Genomic DNA, 25,434 nt, shown 5'->3' with positions numbered 1-25,434 from the left:
GGTAACTGTCGAAGTTGGGTGGTGTGGGTCACGTGGGTTCATTAGATTAGTCTGTCTACTCTTGCATATGTTTGAAATAAAAAAGCTTTTCTAAGGAAGCTCCCTAATTGTTCTTAATAGGCAGCCCATGTTGAAAACTGCTTTTTATATCCTTACTTATTTTTAGTCTGCTCAATTGCCAAGACCTGAAAGAGGTCTGTTAAGGGTTCCCCTTCCATGGCTATTGCATTTCTATCCATTTCCCCTTGTATTTTCTGCAATGCTTCATTTCTATAATTCATTGCTTTATTGTTTGTCACATTAAGGTTTATGAAAGATTTCCTTTTCCTTGCCATGAAAAAAATGTTCATGGCAAAAGTAAAGAAAAAAAATCAAGTGGTATAAAAAGGTATACAGTGAAAAATAGATTTCCCTTTCAACTCAGATTCCCAACTTTCAGTCCCTCTGCCGAGTGTCAGACACAATTATCAATTTCCTCTGTCTCCATCAAGAAATAGTCAATGTGTATGTGAACACATATATGTACATATGTACACATACTTGGAAGGCAGCTATGCTCACCACTATACCACCAATGCCATATTCAGGTACATATACTTGAATGTCATACACACACACACATACACACAATTGGGACCAAAGGATTTTACATTCTGTTAGACTTCTTGCATTTATCACTTAAATCTTGTACAGAAAATGCAAAACTATACACTGTGGTCAACCCTGCAGCATTACTGATTCTGTTTCTATGAGAGCTATTTTACAACTCTGTAAATCATAGATAACTGATAACAAGACAGAATAACTCCTATCTACAGACATATCAATTCTGTCAGGTACAGGGACAACCTCCCCCACCGGTAGTAAACCAGTGTGGCCCTCATTTGCACATCCATTTCAACCTTCCTTTATTGCACATGAATCTGTGTTTCTTGACTTCTCCTTTGAGCCAGTTATGACATCTGCCTAGCCCTCCTCAGTATAAAAGTCCTTCCATGTCCCTGTTTCTTGATTGTGGGGAAAAGGCTTCAGTCTCACAGGCCTTCCCCACGTTCCAAAAAGCTGGCTCAAGCAGTTAATGATTAGGAAAAAAGAGTCACAGGACTCCTGGTTCCTCCTGAAGGAATATAGATAACAATCTGATCCATATCTTTGAGTTGTTCTGCAGAAACTGAGACCCTCACCCAGGTGGAGGATGGTGACTACATGCTGACCACAAGCACTAGACCCCAGACTGGTTGGAACCAGAAGGCTGAGATTCCTAACACATCACCCTGTTACCTCACCACCAACCAATCAGAAGAAGGTTCAGGAGCTGATCAGGCATCCCACGACCCTATCCCCTAACAATATCTTTTAAAACCCTTGCCTGGAAGCCATTGGGGAGTTCGGGTCTTTTGAGCACAAGCAGCCCATTCTGCTTGCTTGGCCCTTGCAATAAACCTTTCTCTGTTCCAAAAGCCGACGTTTTGGTTTGTTTGGCCTTACTGTGCGTTGGGCACACAAACTTAGGTTTGACAACAGTCCTTCATTGTGAGCAAAATGAAATCTTTAACACTTGTTCATTTTATATCTGCATGAGAGTCATGATTTTACTTTTTTTTTTTTAAGAATTATCCTTTAACAGCATTTCACATATAGGCTGAACATACAACTCTGGGATTTAAGGAAAACCCAACTTTACTTCTGTCCCTCATTGTCCAGTGTGAATAACTGTCTGGATGTATCAACTCATTTAATCGGTCCCAGTCATTTGCTTCAACAATGCATCAATAAATATTCTTTTACTTGTATTTTTAAGTTAAATGTAATTGCACTTGTAGGATGAATTTCTAGAAGAGAAACTGCTAAATCACCCTCCAAGGAGATTATACCAATTTACCCTCCCACGAAGAGTCTCTAAAATGATGGGTTTTCCACATTCTCTGAACACAGTATATTATCAAACTTTTAGATCTTTTCCAATCTGGTAGGTGAAAAATGGAATCTTATTTAAATATGTATTTCCTTCATTATGAATGAGATTAAACACATTTTCATACAACGTAAGCCATTAATTTTCTTTTTCTGTAAGCTGCCTATTTATGTCCTTTGCTCATTTTTTTCCATAGTGTTTTGGTATTGTTCATATTAACTTGTATGCTCTCTTGGTATATTAAGGAAATTGGCCCTTTGTCATGTGTGTTGCAAATATATTTTCCCATTGTAGTGCTGGGGTACCATGAAGAGATGGGGCAAGACAAGCGTAGTACAACTCAGTGGACTGAGAATATAGCTACATCTAGAAAGGCTGCAACTCTCCAGCCCTCTAGATGTGACTGAGCTGTTACCTTCTCATTCACAACCGCTCAGCAATGAAGATCTAATTGAAGTGCAAGAAAAAGAGTGCACTGAAAAGTTACCATGGAAACTACCCCTCCCACAGCATTTAGCATTCAAAGGCTTCTGCAGGCATTCATGTACAACAAATTAGCAAAGAAAGATTTCCAGACTCACAACCCTAATTTTGAATGCAGTTTAAAGGTGTTTGGAGACATAAAGAATACCTGTGGTTTCTATAGGGAGATTACCAGGAAAATAATTGTCTTGGGTTCTAGCTTCTGTGGAGGATAATTTGTTGAGACATTAGAGGTTACTTTGTTTTTGCAGCAGTCTTCCCTCCTTCCCCCATCTTCTGCTGATGGTTGCCAGTCCATAGTGCTTGCTGATCTCAGGAGTGGTTTGTAATAGCGGTCCTGAAGCTTAAAGACTACCTTTTGTCTTGCCTTTAATGAAAACCCAAGCTCACTGAAGAGCTTAAGCTGCAAATCTAGGTGGGAAAGGGTGTACAGGGGAAAAAATCCATACTCTTTGTAGGGCAGAGAGGTCAGTGAAAGCAGGAAGAGAGGTTCTACAAAGAGTAAAGACCTGTGACCACTGTTGAAAGCATCCCGGTTGGTGACAGACCCTGGTCAATGATGGCTGCATATCTTAGAAGGGTGGGGCCCTAGGCACTAGGATTTCCAGCTATAACAAAAAACCCCAGTCCCAGTGGAGGAAAAGAACAGAGGCCTGGCCACTTTCAAAGGACACTGGGCACCTCAGAACTAACCATCGTGGCCTGAGGATTGTTGGTGCCTCCCCGTATGACTCCTGGTCATTCGTCAGTGACCTAACGGTGGATCAAGGTAGTCAGGGGAGTCTTAACAATAACTGAGGTTGACTTTTCCATCATTTTGGCTGTCTGGGAGCTCAGAATTATAAATAATTTCAATAAGCTAATATGATATACTTATATGTCAAAGTTTTGGAGTAAGATTCACATACACTGTACTTTTTTGGACTAGTATTTTAGGAAGCCTCAGGCAGTTCAGCTCCTGTACAAAAATTCCACCACAAAAAAGTACATTTGTGGGACTTCCCTGGTGGTCCAGTGGCAAAGAATCCGCTTTCCAATGCAGGGGACGCGGGTTCGATCCCTGGTCTCGGAACTAAGATTCCACATGCCGCAGAGGAACTAAGCCCGCACACTACAACGAAGAGCCCCTGCAGCGCAACAAAAGATCCCGCATGCTGCAACAAAGACCCGACGCAGCCAAAAATAATAAATAAATTAATAAATAAATAAAAATTTTTAAAAAGTACATTTGTGATGTAGGTTTAATTTTTTTTGTCCACTTAGTAAATACTTATAAATGCATTCATTTTGCTTTATTTTCTTTTATTCCCACAATCAATTATGGTTTTTTCTGGGAGTGAATAGGCTTTCTAAAAACGTACTTTGATTATGACATTTTCTCAGTAGGAAATAAGTACCAAGGATTTTAAGGTCTGACTTGTCACACATTAGAGCCAGTGAGGTGCAAAATCAGGGATGGCTTGGATAGTTCTCTACTGCCCTCCAGTGGGAAAGCTAGACAAGGTCAAAATATTTTTGGAACAGAAGAAACTGATTTCTATTTCTAATATTGGCGTGCAAAAATATAGACAGAAAGAAGTAAAAAGAACTAAAGGATACTTTTTTCCCAGTGTGTTCAGAAATAAGTTAACGTTGAATAAGGAGTCACTCAGTAAAGCCTTCTAAGACCGTATTTAAACCTGAGGATTTGCTGACAAGACATAAACTAGCATACAACTTTTGACATAAACATCTTAAGCATTCTGAGTCTCTATGTTTACTTATATAATATTGCTTCACTTATGCATGTTTATTTAATTATGATCTTATAGTCTATTATATATCATAACACCCTATTTCTTTAAGGAAGCATTGTTTTAGAGAATCATTAAAGAATTATAAGGAAATGACGCAGCCTCTCAATTTCTCCACGAAGCTGGTTGATATCATGACAGGCTTGCATTACAAAGTTTATTTAGCATTTCCACATTACCTACATGAGGCTTAAAATTTTATTCTTTTTAAAATTCATCTTTAAAATATCCAAATTAATGCATTAAGCACTAGCAGACAGTAGTAGTTGCAAACCAAGGCGCTACGACTGTGTGCTTTTAAACAAATTTTCAAAACATATTAATTCCTCTTAAACAAATAAAACAAAAAACATGAAAACATTCATGTCTCCCCCCGATGGGGGTTTGGTTCAAAGACATACCTGGTCACCTTCACTTCCTTCAGTAAATGGATTGATCATGGAGCCAGAGAACATGTATTTAAACATGTGGACAAATCTGTTAAAAGGCCTTATCATTTCATGAATCTTTTTCCAGGCTGTTGAAAACAAGAAAGTAGGCAAGAACAAAAGATGAAATTTCAAGCTGGTTTGAAAACTTTAAAAAGTGATAGAGCCTACATTATATAAAACAGGAGAAAATCTATCCTGGGAAATTACAACATTTTGGTAATATTATTATAACATTCTGGCAATGTTTCCTGAGCAAGGTGATGATTAAAAATAATACCTAAAGTATACCGAATATTTCCTACCTACCAGGTACTGTGGTAAGGTTATTTCATAAGAACCATATGAAATAGGTACTGTTGTGATTCCATTTTATAGACTTAAAAAACTGAAGATGTAAGAAGTTAATTGAAAGGTAACTGACAGAGGGAAGGGTCAACCTCCAGAGTAAGATTTAACAAGAACCAGTCTGAATTATTTGGAAGTAGAAGCCTTCTAGAACTCTTATTTACTTTTAAAATCGATTGTATTTTTATTTAATACGTATGTGGATTTTTTTTCAGGATGTTAAAGTTTTCATGTTGCCTAGGACTTTAAACAGAGGTCTCAAAAACTGAGAAAAATACAGTAGGTGTCGAGGCTTCTTACATTTTGAATAAAGGTACCAATCTTCCTATGGAGAAAATTCTAAGAGACTGATGAAGGAATTCTGCCAGGATAAGCCTCCTGACAGTTACACAAGAAAAGACAAAGAATTAAATGGAGATTGAAGAAGCTGATGATGAGACTATCTTTGTAAAGCTGTGAAAGTGCTGTGACATTTCCCCTCCTCATGGAGAAGGGAGGGTGCATTAGTTATTTATTGCTGCATAATAAATTATCCCACAACAACAAACATTTATTATCTCACACAGTTTCTGCAGTGGCATGAATTTGGGAGCAGTTTAGCTGAATAGTGCTGCCTCAGAGTTTCTCACCAAGTTGCAGTCAAGATGTCATCGGATTAATCAAGCTGAGGTCACATGCATACACTCTTGCTATAAGAAGGCTAGAAAAACTGAGTAACTGTCTTTCTCACTTTCTGTAAGCAGTGCTCACCACCACCAAGACACATAGTGGGGAATTCCCCAAACACAGAAAGAGAACTCAAATGATGGACAGCAGAAAATAAAGCCACAAAAATATCAAATGTAGAGTCATCCCTTTGGCTGCCCAACACCAATATAACCACTGCTTTCAATGCTTATACTTCAAAAAAAGTTGTCACTTAAAATACTGCAACTATCCTTTACACAGTCAAAGATGTGTCACCCTCCAAAAGAGTCAACCCAATGTTTCATCAATTACCACATCCATCATCCATTTCTAAGTCTACAACCTCTAGTTGTTATCTTTTCCTCTGCAACTTACTAAATAATGAAGTTTACCAACAATAGCACACCCCACATATAATAGTGAAGTAAAGGGTAAAGAAAGAAAATAAGTTAAAACACTTAAAAGTATACATGATACATCAAGAAAGGAAAGGAAACATGACTGCTCTCATTTCTTCCCCTGATCATGAGAATTTCACTTCCCTTTACGACTTCCTTTTTCCACCAGCTATTCTGTTGTCCCTTTACCTTCAACCAATACCTTCATTTCTAAGGGATCTGAGTGTTTGATGGACTTATCTGTTTAAAGCTATATCAGCAAACCTATTTCTGCTTCATGATCAGGGTTAATTACTTCCACCAAAACCATAACCTTGCTCTTCTCCTTCTCTTGCCTATTCAGTGACACAAGACATGTAAAATGGTTAGGTGGCAGTCCCAGCTCCAAATCAGTAGAACCATTGTTCAGCCTTGTTGGAGGAATTCCTTTCTTTGGTAACAAACCTCTAAACCAGCAAAGTCCAGAATCTCAGAGAATGGCAGTTTAAAAAATTGTAATTGGGGGACATTAGGTATAATATCTCTTTGTTCCTAAATCCACTAATTTTACCTTTGGAAATGTAGTGGTTTTAAAACATATCCACAAATTCTTTGACATTTCTCTCATTTTAAAAAAAGGAGTCTCCTTAGATATCAGCAGCCTTAGTGACTAAGTTCTATGAACTGAATGTGGTTTGAAGTGACACTGCAGGACTTCCACTGTTAGTTTAGAAAAGGCATTACAGTTCCCACCTGGATTTCTCTCTCCTGGCATGCTTGCCCTTGGAACCCAGCTACTATGTTGTGAGGAGCCAAACAGCACTGTGGAAAGGCCATGAGTAGGTGTTCTGCCCACAGATTCAGCATCAGTCACCAGACATGTAAAGGAGTGGGCCTTTAGATGATTCCAGCTGCCAACTTTTTAGCTGCCCCAACTGGCATCAAGTGGAAAGTGGAACAGAGATAAGCTGTCCCCACTGAGCCCTGCATAAATTACAGATTTGTAGGCAAAGTAAATGTTGAAGTTGCTTTAAACGACTAAGTTTTGGGGTGGTTATACAGCAATAGATAACAGGAACAGGAAGAAAGAGTGCCAAATATTGGACGCTAGTTCAAAGCATATACTGCATCCTATAAAACAGCATCAAAAAGGGTTATTTTCCAGAAAGCACCATAAGTAAGACTTCAATAAGACCAGGTGCTTCTTGGTGATAGACTATACAATTAGACCAATGAATTCTATGGGCAACAGCCCATTGCATTGCTTCTTTCATTACAGAGTGAATTTCTTGATCAGAAGCAATATGGTGTCAGACACAATGACAGTGCATAAAGCATTCAGGAAGTTCCCAGATGGTGGTGCTGACAGAGCACAGCAATCAAGGAAAGCAAATTTAAACTTAGTGTATTTCAGAGAGGACAAATAACTACCACTTCCTCGATGACGGGGAGGGCCAATGGAATCCGCTTGCCTCCAAGTGGTTGACTGGTCTTCCTGGAGCATGAGGCATATCACCAGCTCAGGACTGCTCACTGCTGCTAGCAGCCTGAACGCTCAGCAGTGGCTTGGTGATCCCATGCACAGCTCCAACCTTGTTATCATCACCATTTCATTCATGAGTCCACTGAGCCTGGAAAAGGAGGCTGAGTTTAATCCACAAAGCTGTTCATTTCATCCATATGACTCTTAAGATTCATTCTGCAAAGTCCATCACCATATCCCTTCCCAAGGCTTCCTTGTCACCAGTTCTCCAATCGTGCTCTTTCCATGTCCTTGACCAACTGGCCAAATAATTAGCCTTGGACCATCAAGACTTATAATTAGTGTCAGGAAAATTTCCTCAGGTCAAACCTTCATCCAGAAAGGTCTAACTGTCCCAGTATAAGAGATGATTTAAACCAGATACTAGAGTGAGCCCCAACTCCTTCAGGATTTGGAATTTAGTTGTCTCTGTCAACATTTTTTTTTTTTTTGCCGTGGGCCATGCGGGATCTTATTTCCTCCCGACAGGGGATCAAAACCATGCCCCCTGCAGTGGAAGCTCAAAGTCTTAACCACTGGATCACCAGGTAAGTCCGGCTGTAAACAATTTTAACTAGTGTGTATTTTTTGCCTTCTTATAACATCAATTTTTTTTTTGGCCGCTGAGTCCTAACCAGGACCGCCAGGGAATTCCCCATCTCTTATTTAAACGAATACTGTGCGCCTCCTTAAGATGGGGCCACCTCCTTTGCAAACCTTTCTATTTCTCCTCCCCAGGCCAGTTTATAATTCTCCGCCTTTTTTTAGGTACTTCATGGCAAATATGCCGGTTCCCTTGGCTGCTCACGAATGTTTGAGGGAGTGGAGGTGGAGTCCAAGGCGCCCATCTCCAGCAGTAATTCTTTCAGCGCTTTTCTTAGGCCTACTTGGGCCTCTGAGGAGAACAGCGCAAGCCAGGGTCCAGGCCCACACAGAGCTGTATATAGATTACTCCCTTGCGTCACAAAGTGGCTCTCTCTCCGCCAGCATTATACGCACGCAACGGTTTTTAAGTGCTTCTGCCGCACCACAAGGTCACCGGCCACAGCGAGAAAGATTCCCTGAGGAAAACTCCACCAGGCCTCGGCCAAAGGGGAAGAGGCGGTACATCCGCCCGGTCCAAGCCACTGCCGGATATGACGTACGAGTGTCAACATGCAAGATGGCGGCCCATCACCGGCAGAACACGGCAGGGCGGAGGAAAGTGCAGGTAGGGGACCCCGGCTCCTCGACCTCCCGGGCGTGGCTGGCATCCCCGGGCCCACCTCCAGCGAGCAGATACCTCGGGCCGCGGTTGGCCGAGGTAGCGGCTTGGGGCGAGCGGGACGGGGCGCGGCCGGCGGCTAGGGGTGGGGCTGCGGCTCTAACGGCTTGAGGAAGGGGCGGGGGGCGGCAGACTGGACCCGCCGGGGCCCCGTCCCGGGACCCTTGGGCGCGCGGTTGGGAGCCTGGGGTTGCCGGTCGTCCACTGTGTCGTAGGCTTGGGCTTGCGTGGTCGGGCTGGGCTCGTTCCCCGCCCATCTGCCTCCCTTCCCTTGCCTGTCTCCCAAGCGCTGTGCCCAGCGGCGTCGGAGCGGAGGCCTGCGGGAGCTTCCCCGCGGGGCGGGCAGCGGAGTGAGTGGGCCCGTGCGGGGGCGTGGCGGGGCTGCGGCGGGGCTGCGGAGCCCTGCCGGGTTTTTGAGCAGGGGTCTTGCATGTGGGAGCCCCCGCCTCCTTTTATGCGGGAGCTTCCCCCCACCCCCAAGGTGGAAATGACGTGGGTGTATGCTGCTGTTAGTGGGGGAATTATAATTTTCAATGTTTTGGAATTTAATTTCGTCTTCACCATTTCTTCTTCAGAGTGCATCCTTGAATCTTTCTTTCTGTTTCTCTAATGTATTATTCAAGGGTAAAGAGTTACCTAACCCGCCCGTGTGTGCTTTATGCCTTCGTGAATCCAGTTTTGTTTTGGGTACGTTTAAGCGTTATTGCTATTATTTTCAACGATCTAAGGAGTAAAAGCCCTATTACAGGTGTTTACCTGCAGGTATGTTGTATGTAGTGGTGACAGTACGGTGCACTTATTAAACATTTACTGAGCACTTAGTTTAGGCCCCAAAATGTGCAAAGAATTGAGAGAGTACAGGAATAAGTAACACCCAAGCTTTCTTTATAAAACACAGCATTATATGTAGTTCTACAGGTTGAAATCAGTGAGTGTTTAATAGGTAGTCCGGACAAGGGGTTCCTTCATTGAGGAAATGGCTGTAGGCCATAAAGTCTTCTGGCCAGTTCACTTCTTTGTTTTATTGATCTCATTGATCAGTACAGTGTCCTAGGCACTCACTAGATGTTTGTTGAATTGAGTGACATTAATAAGAATCTAAAATAGCATACCTTGTTGGTGATTTTTAAGTGCATCAGTGATGGGATTTAAGTAACCCCAGCATCCAAGTCAGGTGGTGAGAATGTCTGTTCCTGACTAAAATGTAACTCAAAATTGTAACTTGATTGTATTCTAGACACTAAAGTGGTAGGTACATTCCTTAGGGTAGTAAGGAGAGTTAATCAAGTGTCTTAGTTTCTTGCATTTAGACTTAAAAGGCAATATAAAAGTACTGGATGGGGAAAATGTAAATTAGCTGCAGCATGTGTGGAAAAACTGAGTGTTTTAATAAGCTGAATATGAGCCATTGTATGCAGAATGAAAAAGATGATCATTTCACTCTTCACTGATCAGAGTACAAAACTAGAGTTTGGGGATCAGCACTTAGTACCTTGTTCTTAATAGGTATAGCAATCAGATTGGTGAAGTGACTTGAAGCTATTTCCTAGGAATAGCATTCAGAAGAACCATCTAAGATCAGTCTGCTGAAGAGAAGATTCAATGAGTCTTGTTAGCTGCTTTCAGAATTTGCCTTTAAGGTGTAGAACCAATATGAGAAGCCACAGAGATTGATTTTATTTCAACACAAGGGAGAACTTTTGTTTATGGAAGTGTTTTTTAAACTAGTGCATGTTCATTGCAAAAAAAAAAAAACCCCACAAACAAAAGTGTAAATGATAATTGTCTTCCACTCTTCAAAGAAAACTGCTTTGAAGACTGTGAGATATAATCCTAGCTAAGGGTTTTTCACTGAGAGCCCTATTGACATCTTGGGCTGGATAATTCTTAATTGTGGGAGGACTGTTGTTTTCCATCATCCTGCCTTCCCACTAGACACTGGCACCTTCCCAGCTGTGACAACGAAAATTGACTCTAGACGTTTTCAGATGTCCCCTGGAGGTCACAGTTGTCGCTGGTTGAAAACTAATGTTCTATACTGTTTCGTGTGTGTGTGTACCCGACTTAGGTGATTTTTTTACTCGAAGTGGAGTCATGGTATTCATGTTTCGTGTCTTCCTGTTTGTCAGATTTTTAAATACACATTTCCTTTGACCCAGCAATTCCTTGTCTAAAAAATTGTTTTACAGAAGTACATATGCATATATCTTTCTCTCGTTATGCAAGGGTGTTTATTATAGGAATGCTGTCATTGTGAAAAACAAAAATCTAAATGTTTATCAGTAGTCAATTGGCAGATAAGTTAGGTACATTCATATAGTAGATTAGTTTGCAATTAAAAGATAAGCTAGATTTATATTATTAAAAAGGAAACGTGTCCAGAAGTCAAAATAGGAAATCAACATAGCATGGTCCCATTTCCACAAAGGAAATAAGGCATTTTCAAAGTCTGGAAGGATATCAACAGTGATTATCTCTGGAGTATTACATTATGTGATTATTGGTAAGGTGGGAAACAGAATATCTTTTACTTTAAAATATATGAATCTTTATATTTTTTAACTTTTTACAACATTCTTTGCTCTTATAAATTAAAAAAAAAATCTTTCCATTTTGGAAAAAATATAAATGGCTACAGAAATTTATTTTGCCTCTTGGCTGTCTGTTTCTTGTACCAAGAGGCAGTAGCCCTGAGCTCCGTTATCAAATAGTAGGCCAGAAAGAACCGTTGAGACTCATAATATTGATAAATAACCAGTGGAGAAGGGTCCAAGCATACTACTTATTAATTATAGACATAATGAAGAATGAGCACATGTCCTACCATCTTCAACTTCTCAGGAGACTGGAGGTGAGTATGAGGAGGAGGGGTGGATTTGTGATTGTCCGAAACATGATCAGACAAATGTGTGAATTTAGATATATGATGCAGCTCTCTCCTGGTAATCACGATATCAAAGCAAGTCTTTTCAGTCCCTGGCAATCCCTTTAATGTTATGATTTTCCAACAATGTGGGTCTGTTGGTTGGCTGTCTGTCTCCATCTTTCCTTCAGCTGTGGCCTCTTTTCCTTACTTGCTTCAGAACTCTTGGAATGAGGTTGGACAAAAGTCACTAGTGTTCCTGGTTTAGGAGCAATAACCATGCCCTAGTACTCAGTGTTGTTTCAAGAGTGTAAATACTTGGTCTTTCATAACAAGATGATTCTTTTGGTTGGAAATGACCCCAAATCCAACATAACCAGGTTCACACAATAAACATATGTATTGGCTCATATAAATGATAACTCAAGAGGTGGTGCTAGCTTCATGCAAATCTTGAACCAGCAGATTCACTGTGACTCTGTACCCTGAGGAGTGATGTAAAGTCACCTTTACTATTGGGCTGCCTCCAGGTTGTCCTCTCCTATTCCCAAACTCCTAGATCTAGGTCTTCCCTCTTGGTGGCATGGTGGCTGCACCTGTTCTAGATCTCAAATCCTTTCCCCATACTATCCATGGTAACAGTCTCTTAAATAGTCCCTACACAATTTCTTCTGGCATTTGCTTGCCTTGAGGAAGATATTGGGGAGCAGTGGGGAGTATAGAGGCAACCAACAAATGTCTATTCTACCAGTACTAATCCCCTTTCCCTGCCAAATATTTAGTTATTCTAGACCTAGTCAGAGCTCAGCGTGGTCTTTACTCCTCATTCTGAGCCCCAATTCTGGGTTGTTTAATCTTCAGGACTTTCTTAAGGTAGCAGTAGGATGATGCCAAATCCTGGTTTCTCAAGGAAAGACCCTTATAAATTAGCCATATGTCCAAGGTGAGTTACTTTTTTTATAGGATGGGTAATAAAAAATTCGGTGCCAATATGATATCCAGTAGAACAGGGGTCAGTAAACTTTTTCTCTAAAGGGCCAGGTGTTAATATTTTAGGCTTTGCAGGCCATTCTCCTGTTTGGTAACCACTCAACTCTGCCATTATAACGTGGAACCAGCAATAGGACAGTACCCAAATGAATAGGTGTGGCTGTGTTCCATTAAAACTTTGTTTACAAAACAGACTTTGGCCTGGATTTGGCCCTTGGGTGGTTTTTTACTAACCTCTGTAGAAGTTTTTTACTAACCCCTGACTAAGAGAAGTCAGGCTAGAAAGTGTCCTATTTTTATTTGCAAGACTGCTTTTTAGAATACTTTTTAAAATCAGCACTCTCGAAACATAGGTACAAGCAGAAAGTCATGGTCCACGAGATTGAACAGGAAAAACACATGTAAGAATTATTCATATTTGGCCAATTTTTCTTGGCCAAATTTAGCCTGATGTAACCTGAGAGCTAGAAGTAGCCTTACAGAAAAGAGCTGTGTGGTTCCCTTTATAAGGTGTTACAGAACAGGCAAAAGTAATCTATGGTGAAAAGGGTCAGTTCTAGATTGTCTGGGGGTGGGGTGTAGAGGTTGGGAAGAGGATGAGGGAACTTTCTAGGGTGGTGATGTATATATCTTGGTAGAATTTTGTATTACACAGGTGTATTAATTTGTCAGACGTATCTATGTATACTTAAGACGTGTACATTTCACTGAATGTAAATCTTACCTTTGAAAAAGGAGCCATAAATAAATAATGAACTCTGGTCAATGATATACATGCTGAAGTACTTAGGAGGAAATATTATTAATGATGCGCAACTTAATTTGAAAGCCATTGAAAAATGATATGGATCAAATGGATGGGTATGTTCAAATGGATAGAAAATGTTCATTGTAGAATATATCCATATGGATATATGGATGTTGCTGTATAATTCTTCCAACGTTTATATGTTCTCTGAATTTTTCATGATACGATGTTGGGGGAAAAATAACCTTTAAATGTCAAAAAATGATTAATGATAAGCAGCAGAGGAGGGAAAGTGAAATTTTTTTTGTGGTGGTCAGAGAAAGCCTTGCTCAGAAGCTGACTTTTGAGTAAGAATCTAAGAGAAATGAGATTGCTACTTGGGGGAAGAGCATTCCAGTGAGAATATCAAACACAAAGGTCCTGAGGTGGGAATGTACCTGGCCTATTTGTGGAATAATAAAGTTGCCATTGTGGTTGCCATGGAGTGAGTGAGGGGAAGGGAGTAGGAGCTGAAATCAGAGAGGTAACTGCAGGCCAAATCATGTAGAGCAGTACAGGCCATAGTAGGGCTTTGGCTTTTACTCCTGAGTGAGGCAGGAAGCATTTGGTGGATTTTGTGCAGAAGAAATGTGTTTTCTCAGGATCACCTGATTGCAGGTGAGCAAGGGCAGAGCAGAGAGACCAGTAGCTATTTAAGAAATCCAGGTGCTATGTGGTAGTGGCTCCACCCAAGGTGGTGAAAATTGGTTGAATTCTGGATGACAGAACTTGCTGACAGGATGTGAGATGAGAGAAGTTGAAGTAAGGCTGGCACTAAGGTTTTGGGCCTGAGCAACTGGAAGAACGGAGTTGCCATTAACATCATCAATGAGGAAGACAGGAAAAGCTCATTTGGAGAGGACTGTCAGGAGCTCAGTTTGGGACATGCCGTGATTAAGATGTCTATTAGACATCCAAGTGGAAATGAGTTAATGCACACCTCAGGGAAGCCTGGGGGAATAGCCCAGAGTGTCCTCTTTGTGAGCCTGAAATGCTTTTAAGTCTCCTTTCTTTTCTTAAAAATATTGTGATTTTGTACTCATTCTGTAATATATCCATATTTGTTTTCATACAAAAAATTGTTACTGTGGTAGGCAGAATGCCCGCCCCCGCCACTGCCAAATGTCCATGCCCTAATCCCTGGAATTTATGCATATTTTGTGGTTATATGATAAAAAGGATTTTGCAGATATAATTAACGTTACAGACCTTAAAATAGGAGGATTATCCTGGATTATCCCAGTGGGCCCAATCTAATCATGTGAGCCCTTAAAAAGCAGAGAACTTTCTCCGCTGGAGGACAAAGTCAGAAAAATGTGAGACATGAGGGGGGCCCTCCTGTTGCAGGAGAAGGCACATAGAAAGCATGAGGATTTCAGGCAGCCTCCAGGAGCAAGGATGAAGCCCTGGCTGAAAGCCAGCAAGGAAACAGGGCCCTCGGGCCTACAACTACAGGGAGCTGAATTCAGCCACCAACCTGAATGAGCTTGGGAGCAGGCTTTCCTAGCATAACCTAACTGGATATTGCTGCTGGGGGAATACCCTGTCATTTTTCTCCCTGTCAGAGTCCCTTTAATTGTCTCTTCCAAATGCATACTTCCTACTGAAGGTCTGGCTTCTGGCTTCCCATCCCTTGCAGAGTCCTTATAGTACCTTCTCTTCCTCCCCCCCCCCTTTTTTTTTTTAAGCAAATCAAGGCAGAGATGAGTCCTCATCTTCTCTGCCTTTGCCTGTACTCTTGACTTTGCCTAAACGAAGTTTTTCCAGGACTTTGTTCACTCATTTATTGCTTCTGTGTCCAGCACCTCCTACTCTTCTTTTTACTTCCATCTCTTCTGCCTGCAAAGCTTGCCTATATCTTGAGAAAAAAAACTTCACTTACTGTCTTTCCCCCACTAGAATGAAAGCTCCAGGAGGGCTTCTGTGCTCACTACTGTATCCTCAGCATTTAGAATAGAGCCTGGCAACTGGTGGATGCTTAATCAGTGTTTGTTGAAAGACTTGAATCCTATTTTTCTTCTGTCTACAGCCAATTTTTGTTTCTTTAACAAGTTTTTAATGTGATATGTCTTGGAATATATCATTGTATGTAATTTATTCTTTAATGACTACATAGAATGGATGGACCATAATTGACCTAGCCATTTTCTTATTGAAGTTATTGTTCCTATTTTGTCCATCATACTAAAATTTACAAAAAAAATTAATAGAGTTATGAAATAATAAAGGAAGTCTTACAAAAGTAAGCAAAAAGAGATAGATAGTATAGAATGCATAAAAGATGAAGGATCAGTTTGAAAGTTCCAACATCTGACTGATGAGAGTTTAAGAAGGAGCAAAGAAAACAGAGATAGTTATTAATGAATTGATGTAAGATTTCCCAGAGCTGAAAGTTTCTAGATTGAAAGGGCTTTCAAAGTGCACAGCAAAATTAATGATAAAATGACCAAAAATTGGGCTTCCCTGGTGGCGCAGTGGTTGAGAATCTGCCTGCTAATGCAGGGGACACGGGTTCGAGCCCTGGTCTGGGAAGATCCCACATGCCACGGAGCAACTGGGCCCGTGAGCCACAACTGCTGAGCCTGCGCGTCTGGAGCCTGTGCCCTGCAACGGGAGGGGCCGCGATAGTGAGAGGCCCGCGCACCGCGATGAAGAGTGGCCCCCGCTTGCCGCAACTAGAGAAAGCCCTCGCACGAAACGAAGACCCAACACAGCTAAAAATAAATAAATAAATAAAGTAGCTATTAATTAAAAAAAAAAAAAATGACCAAAAATTATCATGATAAAGAACCCCCCCAAAAAATACCCCACCAAGTAAAAAGAGAAGATCCTAAAATCTTGGGCTGTGTAGGTTGTGGTGCAGGAGAGAATAAAAATGGGATCACCTTAAAGTTGAGTGAAACAGAATTGGCATTGAATTCAGTGGCAGCACTGGATACTAGAGAAAGTTAGAGTAGTGCTTTCAAAAGCTGAGTTTTTTTCTACATGGACTTCTTTATCCTGCCAAATCAAGTGTAAAGGTAATGACCTTTTCAGACATGCAACAGCTAAGTCACTTCCCGTGTACCTTTTTCTATGTTAGTTTCTTAAGGTCCTGGGGATGTACTTCTGCCAAACTGGGAAGTGAACAAGGAAAAGAGACATTGGAATTCAGGAAACAGTGGCTCTAACCCAGAAAAGCAGTAAAGGGAAGCACCGAAGGTGACAACTGTGCCAGCAGACTGAGAGGGCAGCCAGCCCAGATTAGAGTGAGAATGTGGGGGATTCTGAGGGGGAAGCCTTGTGGGAAAGTGGGGGTTGGAGGTGGGTTCTTGCTGGACTATCTAATATGCTGCAGTAATTCAAGAAAATCGGAGTTAAAGTAGAGGGAGCCATTGAAGGAAAGAAGGAACTCTAGGGAAAATGAAGAGCTCTCTGAGGAAGGAAATGTATTCATAATATAGTACTTGGCTAGTCAGTAGATAGCAATTACAGTCCAACAGTGTAGCACTGATTATTTAATCAACCAAAAACAGTGATAGATCTATCGATATCAGAAGAGTAGAGGGAAGAATTACTGAGGGAAGTTTCAGAGCTACATCCTAACCTACCATAGCTTGAGTAAATAGGCGATGTCTAAAATGGATAAGGATAAGCACAATATTTCGAGAAATGCAGTAGCTATCTAATAGAAACAACCGAGAGTTGAAATTAATTACCTCTAAGGATTAAGACTGGGTATGGGGAGTCTTAACCAGACAGTAGGGAGATGGTTTTTCATTATTGTCTTTCAGTACTATTTGATTTTCTGAATACAGGCAAGAATTAGTTGCATAAGAAGTAAATTATAAATTCAAAAAACTAAGTAATATATGTCTATTATAAAACATTCATACTGTATTAAAAAGGCATGAGTGAGTGACAGTCACCATAATTCCATCACTCAGGAATAACTACTGGTAGTTTTATACATGTATATCCTTCTAAATTTGTGTGTTTATTTTTAAATATATGTATATTTAATATTATGCAGCATTTTTACAGTAATGATTATTATACACTACTGTGTTAGACCACGCATACTTCACTTAAGTATACCCTGGGTTTCTTCCCATATTAATCAGTCTAGAGTTACACCAACATTTTTAATGATTAAATAGTATTCTCTTTTACAGATGTGTGTGCCAAAATTTACCCAACTAGGTAGGATACTTCTAGTTATTTGCTGTTTTTAATCACACATCTGTAATAGATGCCCTTAAAGAGATTGGTCCAAACTTGTTTTGCTAAGAATTCCTTGCCACCTGGAATGAGGACTGACAATCATGTTGTTATTCTCTGACCCTTTCCTACTGGGCCAATCAGATCATCTCCCAGAATTTGAAAATCAAGATTCATATATGCTACCTCATCTTCGTTAAATAAGAAATGTACTGAGAAAAGCTGATAAGGAGACTTGAAGCCCCAGAGGAAGAGGCATTAAGAGAGACTGAAACTAACATTGAAGCCAGCTTGTTTCCTGATGGTTTTTCAGTATCTGATTCATGCAAAAAATATTTATGAGATGTCTTTTATATGCCAGATACTATAATAAGGATACTGTGGTGGGAGGAACAAGGCAGACAAGTTCCTTGCCCTCTTGCAGCTTTTATTCTAATGGAGAAGATATAGCAAAAAAGATAAATATGCAGTGTGGTAAGAACTGTAGAAGAAATGGAGTAGGGGAGGTGATAGGGGAAGGAGATTAGGGAAGGCCTTTTAGAGGAGATTACTTTTCTGCTAAGACCTGGAGGATGAGGGTGAGGGTTAGTCAGCCAAAATGAAAGCTGGGAGAATAGTATTCTTGTGGGGATTGGAGAGGTGAGGAATCTTCTTGGCACAGGGAAAAGTAAATCTGAAGGTCCTAGGATGGGAAAGAACTTGATGTGTTTGAGGAACAGGAAGGAGTTTAGTGCGACTGCCATCAAAGAGCATAGGGGAAGTTAGTTTGAGGTGAGTGTGAGTTTGCAGGGTAGAACCAATGCATGTGAGGAATTTGGACTTGACTTTAAGTGCAGTGAAAAGCTTCAGTAGAGAAGTGCCATGATTTTATTTTTAAAATGTCTCTTATGAGTCATGATTGAATTTCCTGCCCTTGAGCTCTGTTAGATATCCTTGTTAAATTCTCATCTTAAATTCTCCATTTTTAAAAAAATTTAAGCTTGTTTGAGTAGATTTCAGTTACAGTTACTTGCACCGAAAGGCCGGGTTAAAACAACATCCTTGTCTTTGTGTATACAACCTTGGCGCTTTTCACATCTTTTATTATTTATGTGTTTGTTGGCCATTTTCTTTTCTTTTAAAAAAATTTCCTCTTCGTGATCTCTGTTCCTCTTTCTGTTGGAGAGGTTGACTTTTTCTTATTGTTATCTAAGGAATCTTTGTATGTTGTCAAGAGTAAACTTTTGTCTTTTGTATTCATTTTTTCCCCAGTTAGGTGTTTGCCTTGTAACCTTGCTCATGTTATTTTTTTGACATTCAGAAGTTTGCTTCGTTTTAAATAACAGCTTTAATGAGATAAAATTCACATAAATTTACCTTTTTAAAGTATACAACTCAGTGATTCTTAATATATTCGCAAAGTGCATTGACCACCTAATTCCAGAACATCTTCATCACCCCCAAAAAGAAATCCTGTACACCATAGTAGTCATTCCCCATTCTCCTCTCCCCCAAGTCCCTGGAAACCATTAATCTACTGTCTGCGGATTTTTCAGTTGATGGACATTTGAGTTGTTTCCATTTTTTGGCTATTGTGAATAATGCTGCTGTGAACATTTGTGTATGTGTAGAAAGTTTTGGCTTGTGTTTGGTCGGATCAGCATTGCCCTTTTCTTTTGCAAAGATTGTGGTCTTTCTTGTCACGTTACCAGAGCCTTCTCTATGTAGAGACTATGTAAATACTTGCAAGTATTTTCATGATTAGGTTATTAAATTTCAATCTTTAGTCCATATGAAAATTCACTTTGGTTTAAGATTTGGAGAGAGGATATTATTTTTTGCAATAGAATCACTAGATGTTCCTAGATAATTTATTAAATAATTTATCATGCCCTCATTGTTTCAAAATCTGTTTATATCAAAATAAAAAATGTATAATGGGAAAATATGTTTCTGAATTTTGTTTTGTTTCATTGATCCTTTTATATATTCCTATTGTGGTCCTCCTTTGTAATTCTGGTAGCTTTATAATACCTTTTAAGATCTTTAAAGAATATCCTTTCATTTAAAAAAGTGACTGGGTAGTCCCCTCAAAACACTGTACTATTGGTATATATTTTGTCAACTTCTAGAAAGAAATCCAGTGAGACTCTGACCACAGTTGGGTTAAAATCACAAAGTTAGGAAAAAATTGTTTATTTTGAATCTTCCTGTACTACCTTCCTGTACTACTTCCTGTACTAATATGGTATGTCTCCTTTATTCAAGTTTTCTTTTATGTACCTTGTCCTGTTGATTATGTATCTCCTTTGCAAAATGAATTTCTAGATATTTATTTTTGTTGCTATTGTAAATAGGGTCCCCCTCCCCCCATTATATCTTAACTGGTTATTTCATTAGAACAGAAAAGTTTTGCTTTTGGCTGCCAGCCAGCTTGTTGAGTTTTTCTTAATTGTAATTGCTTTTGGTTGATTCTCTTGAGTTTTCTCATGGAGCAGACAGAAGTTACCAACCATAACAGAGTAGGGAAAAGTTCTCTGAAAGAAAAGTTTAGTGTGTTATTGGAGGGCAAAACCTCATTTTACTTAGCAGGTCAGAGAAGGTCTTTTTGAGGAAACATCATTTCAACAGAAATCTAAAGACTGCAGTAGGAGTTAGCCAGACAGAGTGGGAGGAAGAGCTTCTAGAGAGAGGGGACCAGCACATGTGCCCGTCTGGAGGCACAGTGTGTGCAAGGAGTGGGAGCAGTGAGCAAGGATGAGGGGCAGGAGAGGCGCTTGAGGAGTCCAGATCCAATCCTGAGTCTAGTGGAGTAAGCAGCCAGAGGGGTTTTTGAACAGGGAGCGATATTCCTATTTACGTTTTTAAAAGATATTTCTATTTATGTTTTAAAGATTCATCCAGCTGCTTTGTGAATAATGGATTAAAGACAAACAAGGGTAGGAGAGAAAGTCCAGTTAGGAGATATTTGCAGTGGTTTAGCCTCAAACTTGCTTATCTTGGTCTACGCTATTATTAATGTCACTCTTCTCTCCTCAGCCCTTCAGTCTCTATAGAGTAAAATAAAGTTTTTATTGGATTGGGAAATAAGTTTTATATTAGAAAACATGGGATTTTGAATTTCAGATTGGCCACTAGAAGGCTACATTTTTATTATCACATGTTTTGTAACTTCATAAACAGCCAATCTTGACATATTTGTCAGGTTTCCTATGTTATTCGAGATGAAGTGGAGAAGTACAACCGAAATGGGGTCAATGCCCTGCAGCTGGACCCAGCACTAAACAGACTTTTCACGGCAGGTCGAGACTCCATCATAAGAATATGGAGTGTCAATCAGCACAAGGTAAGTCAGGGATTGAGTTTATATTTTAAATCTATACTCAGTAAGTTTTGGTCTGTCTAATATGGTGCCTTTCACAGTTTCAGATTTAATCTCTTTGAGCACTGAGTTATTTGGTACACTCTATAAATAAAGACACTGCAACCAGAATTCAGTCAGCTTCTGAGAAAAACACCCCAGGGGAGTTTCAGAAGTGTTTTAGCTAAGGCAGGGACTCTATAAACTAGGTTTGTGATAAGAGCCCTTTACTGCAAAGGAACAAAGAGATTTGTCTGGTAGGGAGCTTCTTTTCAACAATTTATTTTTCTGTTTTAAATATGTTCCCAAAAAGCTTTCTTGCATCCCTTTTCAGTGTTACTAAAAAAAGATTGAATATGCTTTTACATTTATAATTAACCTTGAACAAGTATTTGATCTCTTCATTTAAAAGTGATTAGGGTGCCCGCAAAACCCATAGGGCCTTATTATATAGTATAAAGTTGGTGTAAAAATATGAAAACAGGAGCAGGACTTAATGATATGTGAAGATAAATCCCCGGTCAAATGGAAAGGAGCTCTTTTTGTATTTTGTTTGAATGCCTGTATTATGAATGACATAGAAAGGAAGATTCAGGGAAGAAGAAGGAGCATTTCTTGAACTCCTAGCTATGTACCAGACACTTAGCACTTTCGTATCCAATATGGTTTTAATAATCCTTCAAGGCAGATATTAAGATCCATTTTCATAGATGGGAAAACGGACTCAGAGAAACCCATGGTTAAGTAGCTAGTTCATGACAGAGAGTTAGAACGCAATCTAACCCTGAAACCCTGATGTTAGACCTTGTCATTTTAAAAGTCTGTGTCTTTTAGCAAGCTCTACAAGTCTGATGTTCCATCCGAAAAGGAACCACTACTTTGCACGGTTCCTGGATAGTTTCTTTAAATGGACTTTGGTCCAGTGGGCTTTGAATTCTTTAACCAGTGGAAACAGTGGTGGCCCAATGTTAAAAACATGGAAAGTAAGAAAACTATGGCTCTGAAATGCTTTTTGGAACTTATATTTGAATTGGAATGTCACTTTCCTGGAAATTTACAGTATTTCAAACAAATTAAGGAGAAAACAAGAACTAGCCTGGAAGAATTAGAAAGCTGCCTATCCTGCCCTCAGACATCACTTTCTGGTCCTCATTTTTATGACAAGATTGAATAGCATCATTTCTCAACTAGACTTGTAGAGAGCTATTCTTTTTGCCCATGAATCATCTTGAACTTGCCTGTCTTAGGTGTAGGATATAGCCAAATACTCTTCTTTAAAAGGCCTCTCCTGGTGATTAAACCAAGTGAGAGGAATAGAAAAATCTTGAGTTACTGAATTGAAATGATGATCCTTTAGCCCTTGGCTTCCATTTCTTCTCTGAAGGACTGTAGATACTTTGACAAAATGTTTAGTCCACAGGTAAAAACAGCAGTAGGAAGCTAAGAGCAGAAGCGTGCATCCCCCTCTGCAGTCCGGCTACGCTTCTCACCACTCTCATCAGCTTCCTTTCTGTCCCTGCTGTCTGCTTTGAGCCTTCACCACTACTGAGTCAGATCCCCCCAGCCCGCAGATTTGTTCATGTCCTGTCCTTTCTAGTGAACCCCTTCCTATTGCGCTCGTGTCACACACAGTGCCTAGCCCAGATCTTGTTGCCTTCACTAACTCAGGGCATAAAAATTAAGCATTTTTCCTGGAAACCTAGACTTTCATCAGTAATAAAACTGTCCTGAAACAAAAGTTCTGTTTATATCTGTCATATGGAAGCATCAATTGTTTGATGAAATTCTACTCTGAATTCAGTTGTCAATTTTAAGACCTTAGAGCAGTGTGTCACATTAATTGAAGAATATAAACATATCTATAGTTTGTGATATATTTTATCCTCTAATATAGACTAAAGACATTTTTATGATTTTTCTTTTAATTTCAGCAAGATCCATATATAGCATCTATGGAACACCATACCGATTGGGTAAATGACATTGTACTCTGTTGTAATGGGAAAACATGTAAGTATTTCTTTGAATTATTGGGCTGCTGGAAGATTTTAATTCAATTTGATATATTTTTCTTTTTTTTTAATGTAAGCCTTTTTATTGAAGTATAACATACATACAGAAAAGCACACACACCTTGAGAGTACAGCTCATTAAAATTTTACAAGGTGAACATCCATATCAAGAAACAGATTACCAGAAGCCCCCTTATGCCACCCTTTCAGTCACTACCCCTTGTCCCACCCTTTCAGTCACTACCCCTTGTCCCAAGGTAACTGCTCTCATGTCTTATAAGCACTATTGATTAGTTTGCCTGCATTGTCATTGTATATAAATAGACTCATACAACATGTATTCTTCTTTTAACCTTATTAATATCTCTTTTTGTTTTCATTATGGTAAGATCCATTTCTTGGTTTTGCAATCTGTGTTAGAGAAACTTTTCATAATCAAATTAGTTGTGCCTTCAACTGAAACATTAAAAAAAGTTTGTCTTTCCTATCTAAAAAAATATTTGAGACAAAATACAATAGGTTCTAGAAAGAGCTTTCAGATATATATGTATATGTGTATGTGTGTATGAATATTAAGATGTTTGAATTAATGTTAGGAATATTATAAATATTCAATATACATAAATATTCAGATATTTATGTATGAACATTTTGTATGTATGTGTGAACGTTTGAGACAATGTTACATTGTTTTACGTTAATTCTTTAAAATGGTGTTAAGTCACATTACTAAGGGGTTTAATTCTTTGCTTCTTCTAGTAATATCTGCTTCTTCTGATACAACAGTAAAAGTATGGAATGCACATAAGGGATTTTGCATGTCAACATTAAGGACACATAAGGTAAAACAACTAACACAATTTTCAATGTCTTTAGTGTAATACTGAGATATCAGTACTTCATGTGGCTCATTTGCTTATTGATCTACAGAGTAGATCAGAGTATGTGTATTTTGTTGCAGGATTATGTAAAAGCCTTAGCATATGCCAAGGATAAAGAACTGGTAGCATCGGCTGGGTTGGACCGACAAATATTCCTTTGGGATGTGAATACTCTAACAGCATTGACTGCCTCAAATAACACTGTCACAAGTAAGGTGTTTGAAAAAAATTTCTTTGAAAGTGATCCAAATTGACATAAATAAAGAATGGTGTATAAAACAAGTTTGATAAGTTTGCATCAAGACAGTGGTTCTACCTACAGCATTCTAGCCCCCAAGAGTATGATTAAACAACAAGGAACTAGTTCCTCACTGCAATATAAAAATGGTAACTTCTCCAGGTGTAACCTGGTTATTTTTGTACATGTGCGTGTGTCAGCTCCTTAGCTGAAGTGTAAGCTTCCACAGGGCAGAAGTGCCTGTCTTATTACTTTGTATATCCCAGCTGCACCTGGGCCAAAGCCACACTCTAGGCAGATATTATTGATGGAGGTGGTGATTACCTGGCAAAAAGTAGGCAGTTTTTGACTTTTAAAAGTGTTACTATATACTAAGAGCCTTTGAGTTAATGGCCAACTTGGAAAATACCCAAAGGAAAGAAAGGTTTTTAGTGCCAATATTGTGGGACCCTTTCAGAGCAGCCCTAAAGAATCCAGCCAACTCTTCCTGAACAGAAGAGTTCAGGAAGGCTAACCTAGCATCTAGAGGCAATTCAGAGACATTCACAGCAGGTTAGTAGCATGGATGCCTCATCAACTAAGAGATCTCAGTTACCCAGTCAGATCCAGACAGGTCTAGACTTGAAACTCAGCTCACACTTGGCCCAACCAATAAGAGTTCTCCAGGCCAGGTGTCAGTAGGGATTCCTGAGAGCACATTTACGGCTAAGCCTGGCCTAGAAGGTCTGTGTTCAGGATATGGGCCTGAACTATCTAGATTCCTACATAACAGGTCCAATTTGTCATGACTGTAGAATACTCATGTTGATATAACTAACAGTTCTAATATAATCTAGTGTGTGCCAAGAAGGGTAGGTTGGGAGACTGGTGTTTATAATTTCTTAAATATTATTTTGCCCTTTTTCTCAGAAAATATGTGAAGGTCTAAACACTGTTCTTCCCTTGTTCTCCGTGATTTTTCACCTGTACACCATCTCAGGGATTCAGCAGCTGGTCCCTGCTGGGGGCTGTCATAATACATCATTTAGCTCTCTCTAGATGTAAGGGCTGCCTGAAAGAGACACTAACAAGAAGGAATGAAGCAAAAAAAGCAGGATTGTCCCAAGGTCAGAGACGAGGCTTAGTGGTTATAGATTCTGCAACAGATATGTCTTGCTTAGAATTGTTTAGAGAGGATATCAAATAAGTTTTTTATAATTATGGAGATAATAAAAATAGCTAACATTTATTGAGCATTTAATACAAGCAGTTACTTTTCTAAATACTTTACATGTATTTACTCCTTTACTCACAGCATCTCAGTGTG

General features: G+C 39.6%; 2 protein-coding genes across 11 annotated transcripts in view; one reads left to right on the top strand and one right to left on the bottom strand.

Annotated features, from left to right (window-relative positions):
- SCN11A (sodium voltage-gated channel alpha subunit 11) overlaps positions 1-8,650 on the bottom strand; it is a 155,457-nt gene extending 146,807 nt beyond the window's left edge. For 3 of the 7 annotated variants that reach the window (XM_082413722.1, XM_082413719.1, XM_082413723.1), the window contains exon 1: positions 4,593-8,650. Coding sequence is in view for 1 of the 7 variants with exons in the window: in XM_082413718.1 (XP_082269844.1) it covers positions 7,463-7,535 (73 nt within the window). In the remaining 6 variants the exon portion in view is untranslated. The remainder of the gene's footprint in view (positions 1-4,592) is intronic. The other 4 variants (XM_082413721.1, XM_082413720.1, XM_082413718.1 and 1 more) reach the window with 4 other exon arrangements.
- Positions 8,651-8,692: 42 nt separating this feature from the next.
- The window catches only part of WDR48 (WD repeat domain 48), a 44,181-nt gene continuing 27,439 nt past the window's right edge, over positions 8,693-25,434 (top strand). The window contains exons 1-6 of one of the 4 annotated variants that reach the window (XM_082413739.1): positions 8,693-8,763; positions 20,842-20,982; positions 22,929-23,007; positions 23,769-23,851; positions 23,971-24,130; positions 24,194-24,277. In XM_082413739.1, the coding sequence (XP_082269865.1) occupies positions 8,716-8,763; positions 20,842-20,982; positions 22,929-23,007; positions 23,769-23,851; positions 23,971-24,130; positions 24,194-24,277 (595 nt within the window). In that variant the 5' untranslated portion in view covers positions 8,693-8,715. Of the gene's footprint in view, positions 8,857-20,841; positions 20,983-22,928; positions 23,008-23,768; positions 23,852-23,970; positions 24,131-24,193; positions 24,278-25,110; positions 25,235-25,434 lie in introns of those variants that run through there. The other 3 variants (XM_082413737.1, XM_082413736.1, XM_082413738.1) reach the window with 3 other exon arrangements.

Source organism: Balaenoptera physalus (genome assembly GCF_965194825.1).
Source record: "Balaenoptera physalus genome assembly, chromosome: 11".
Taxonomy (NCBI): domain Eukaryota; kingdom Metazoa; phylum Chordata; class Mammalia; order Artiodactyla; family Balaenopteridae; genus Balaenoptera; species Balaenoptera physalus.
Note: the sequence above shows the minus strand (reverse complement) of the source record. Positions and strands in the feature narration are given on the sequence as shown.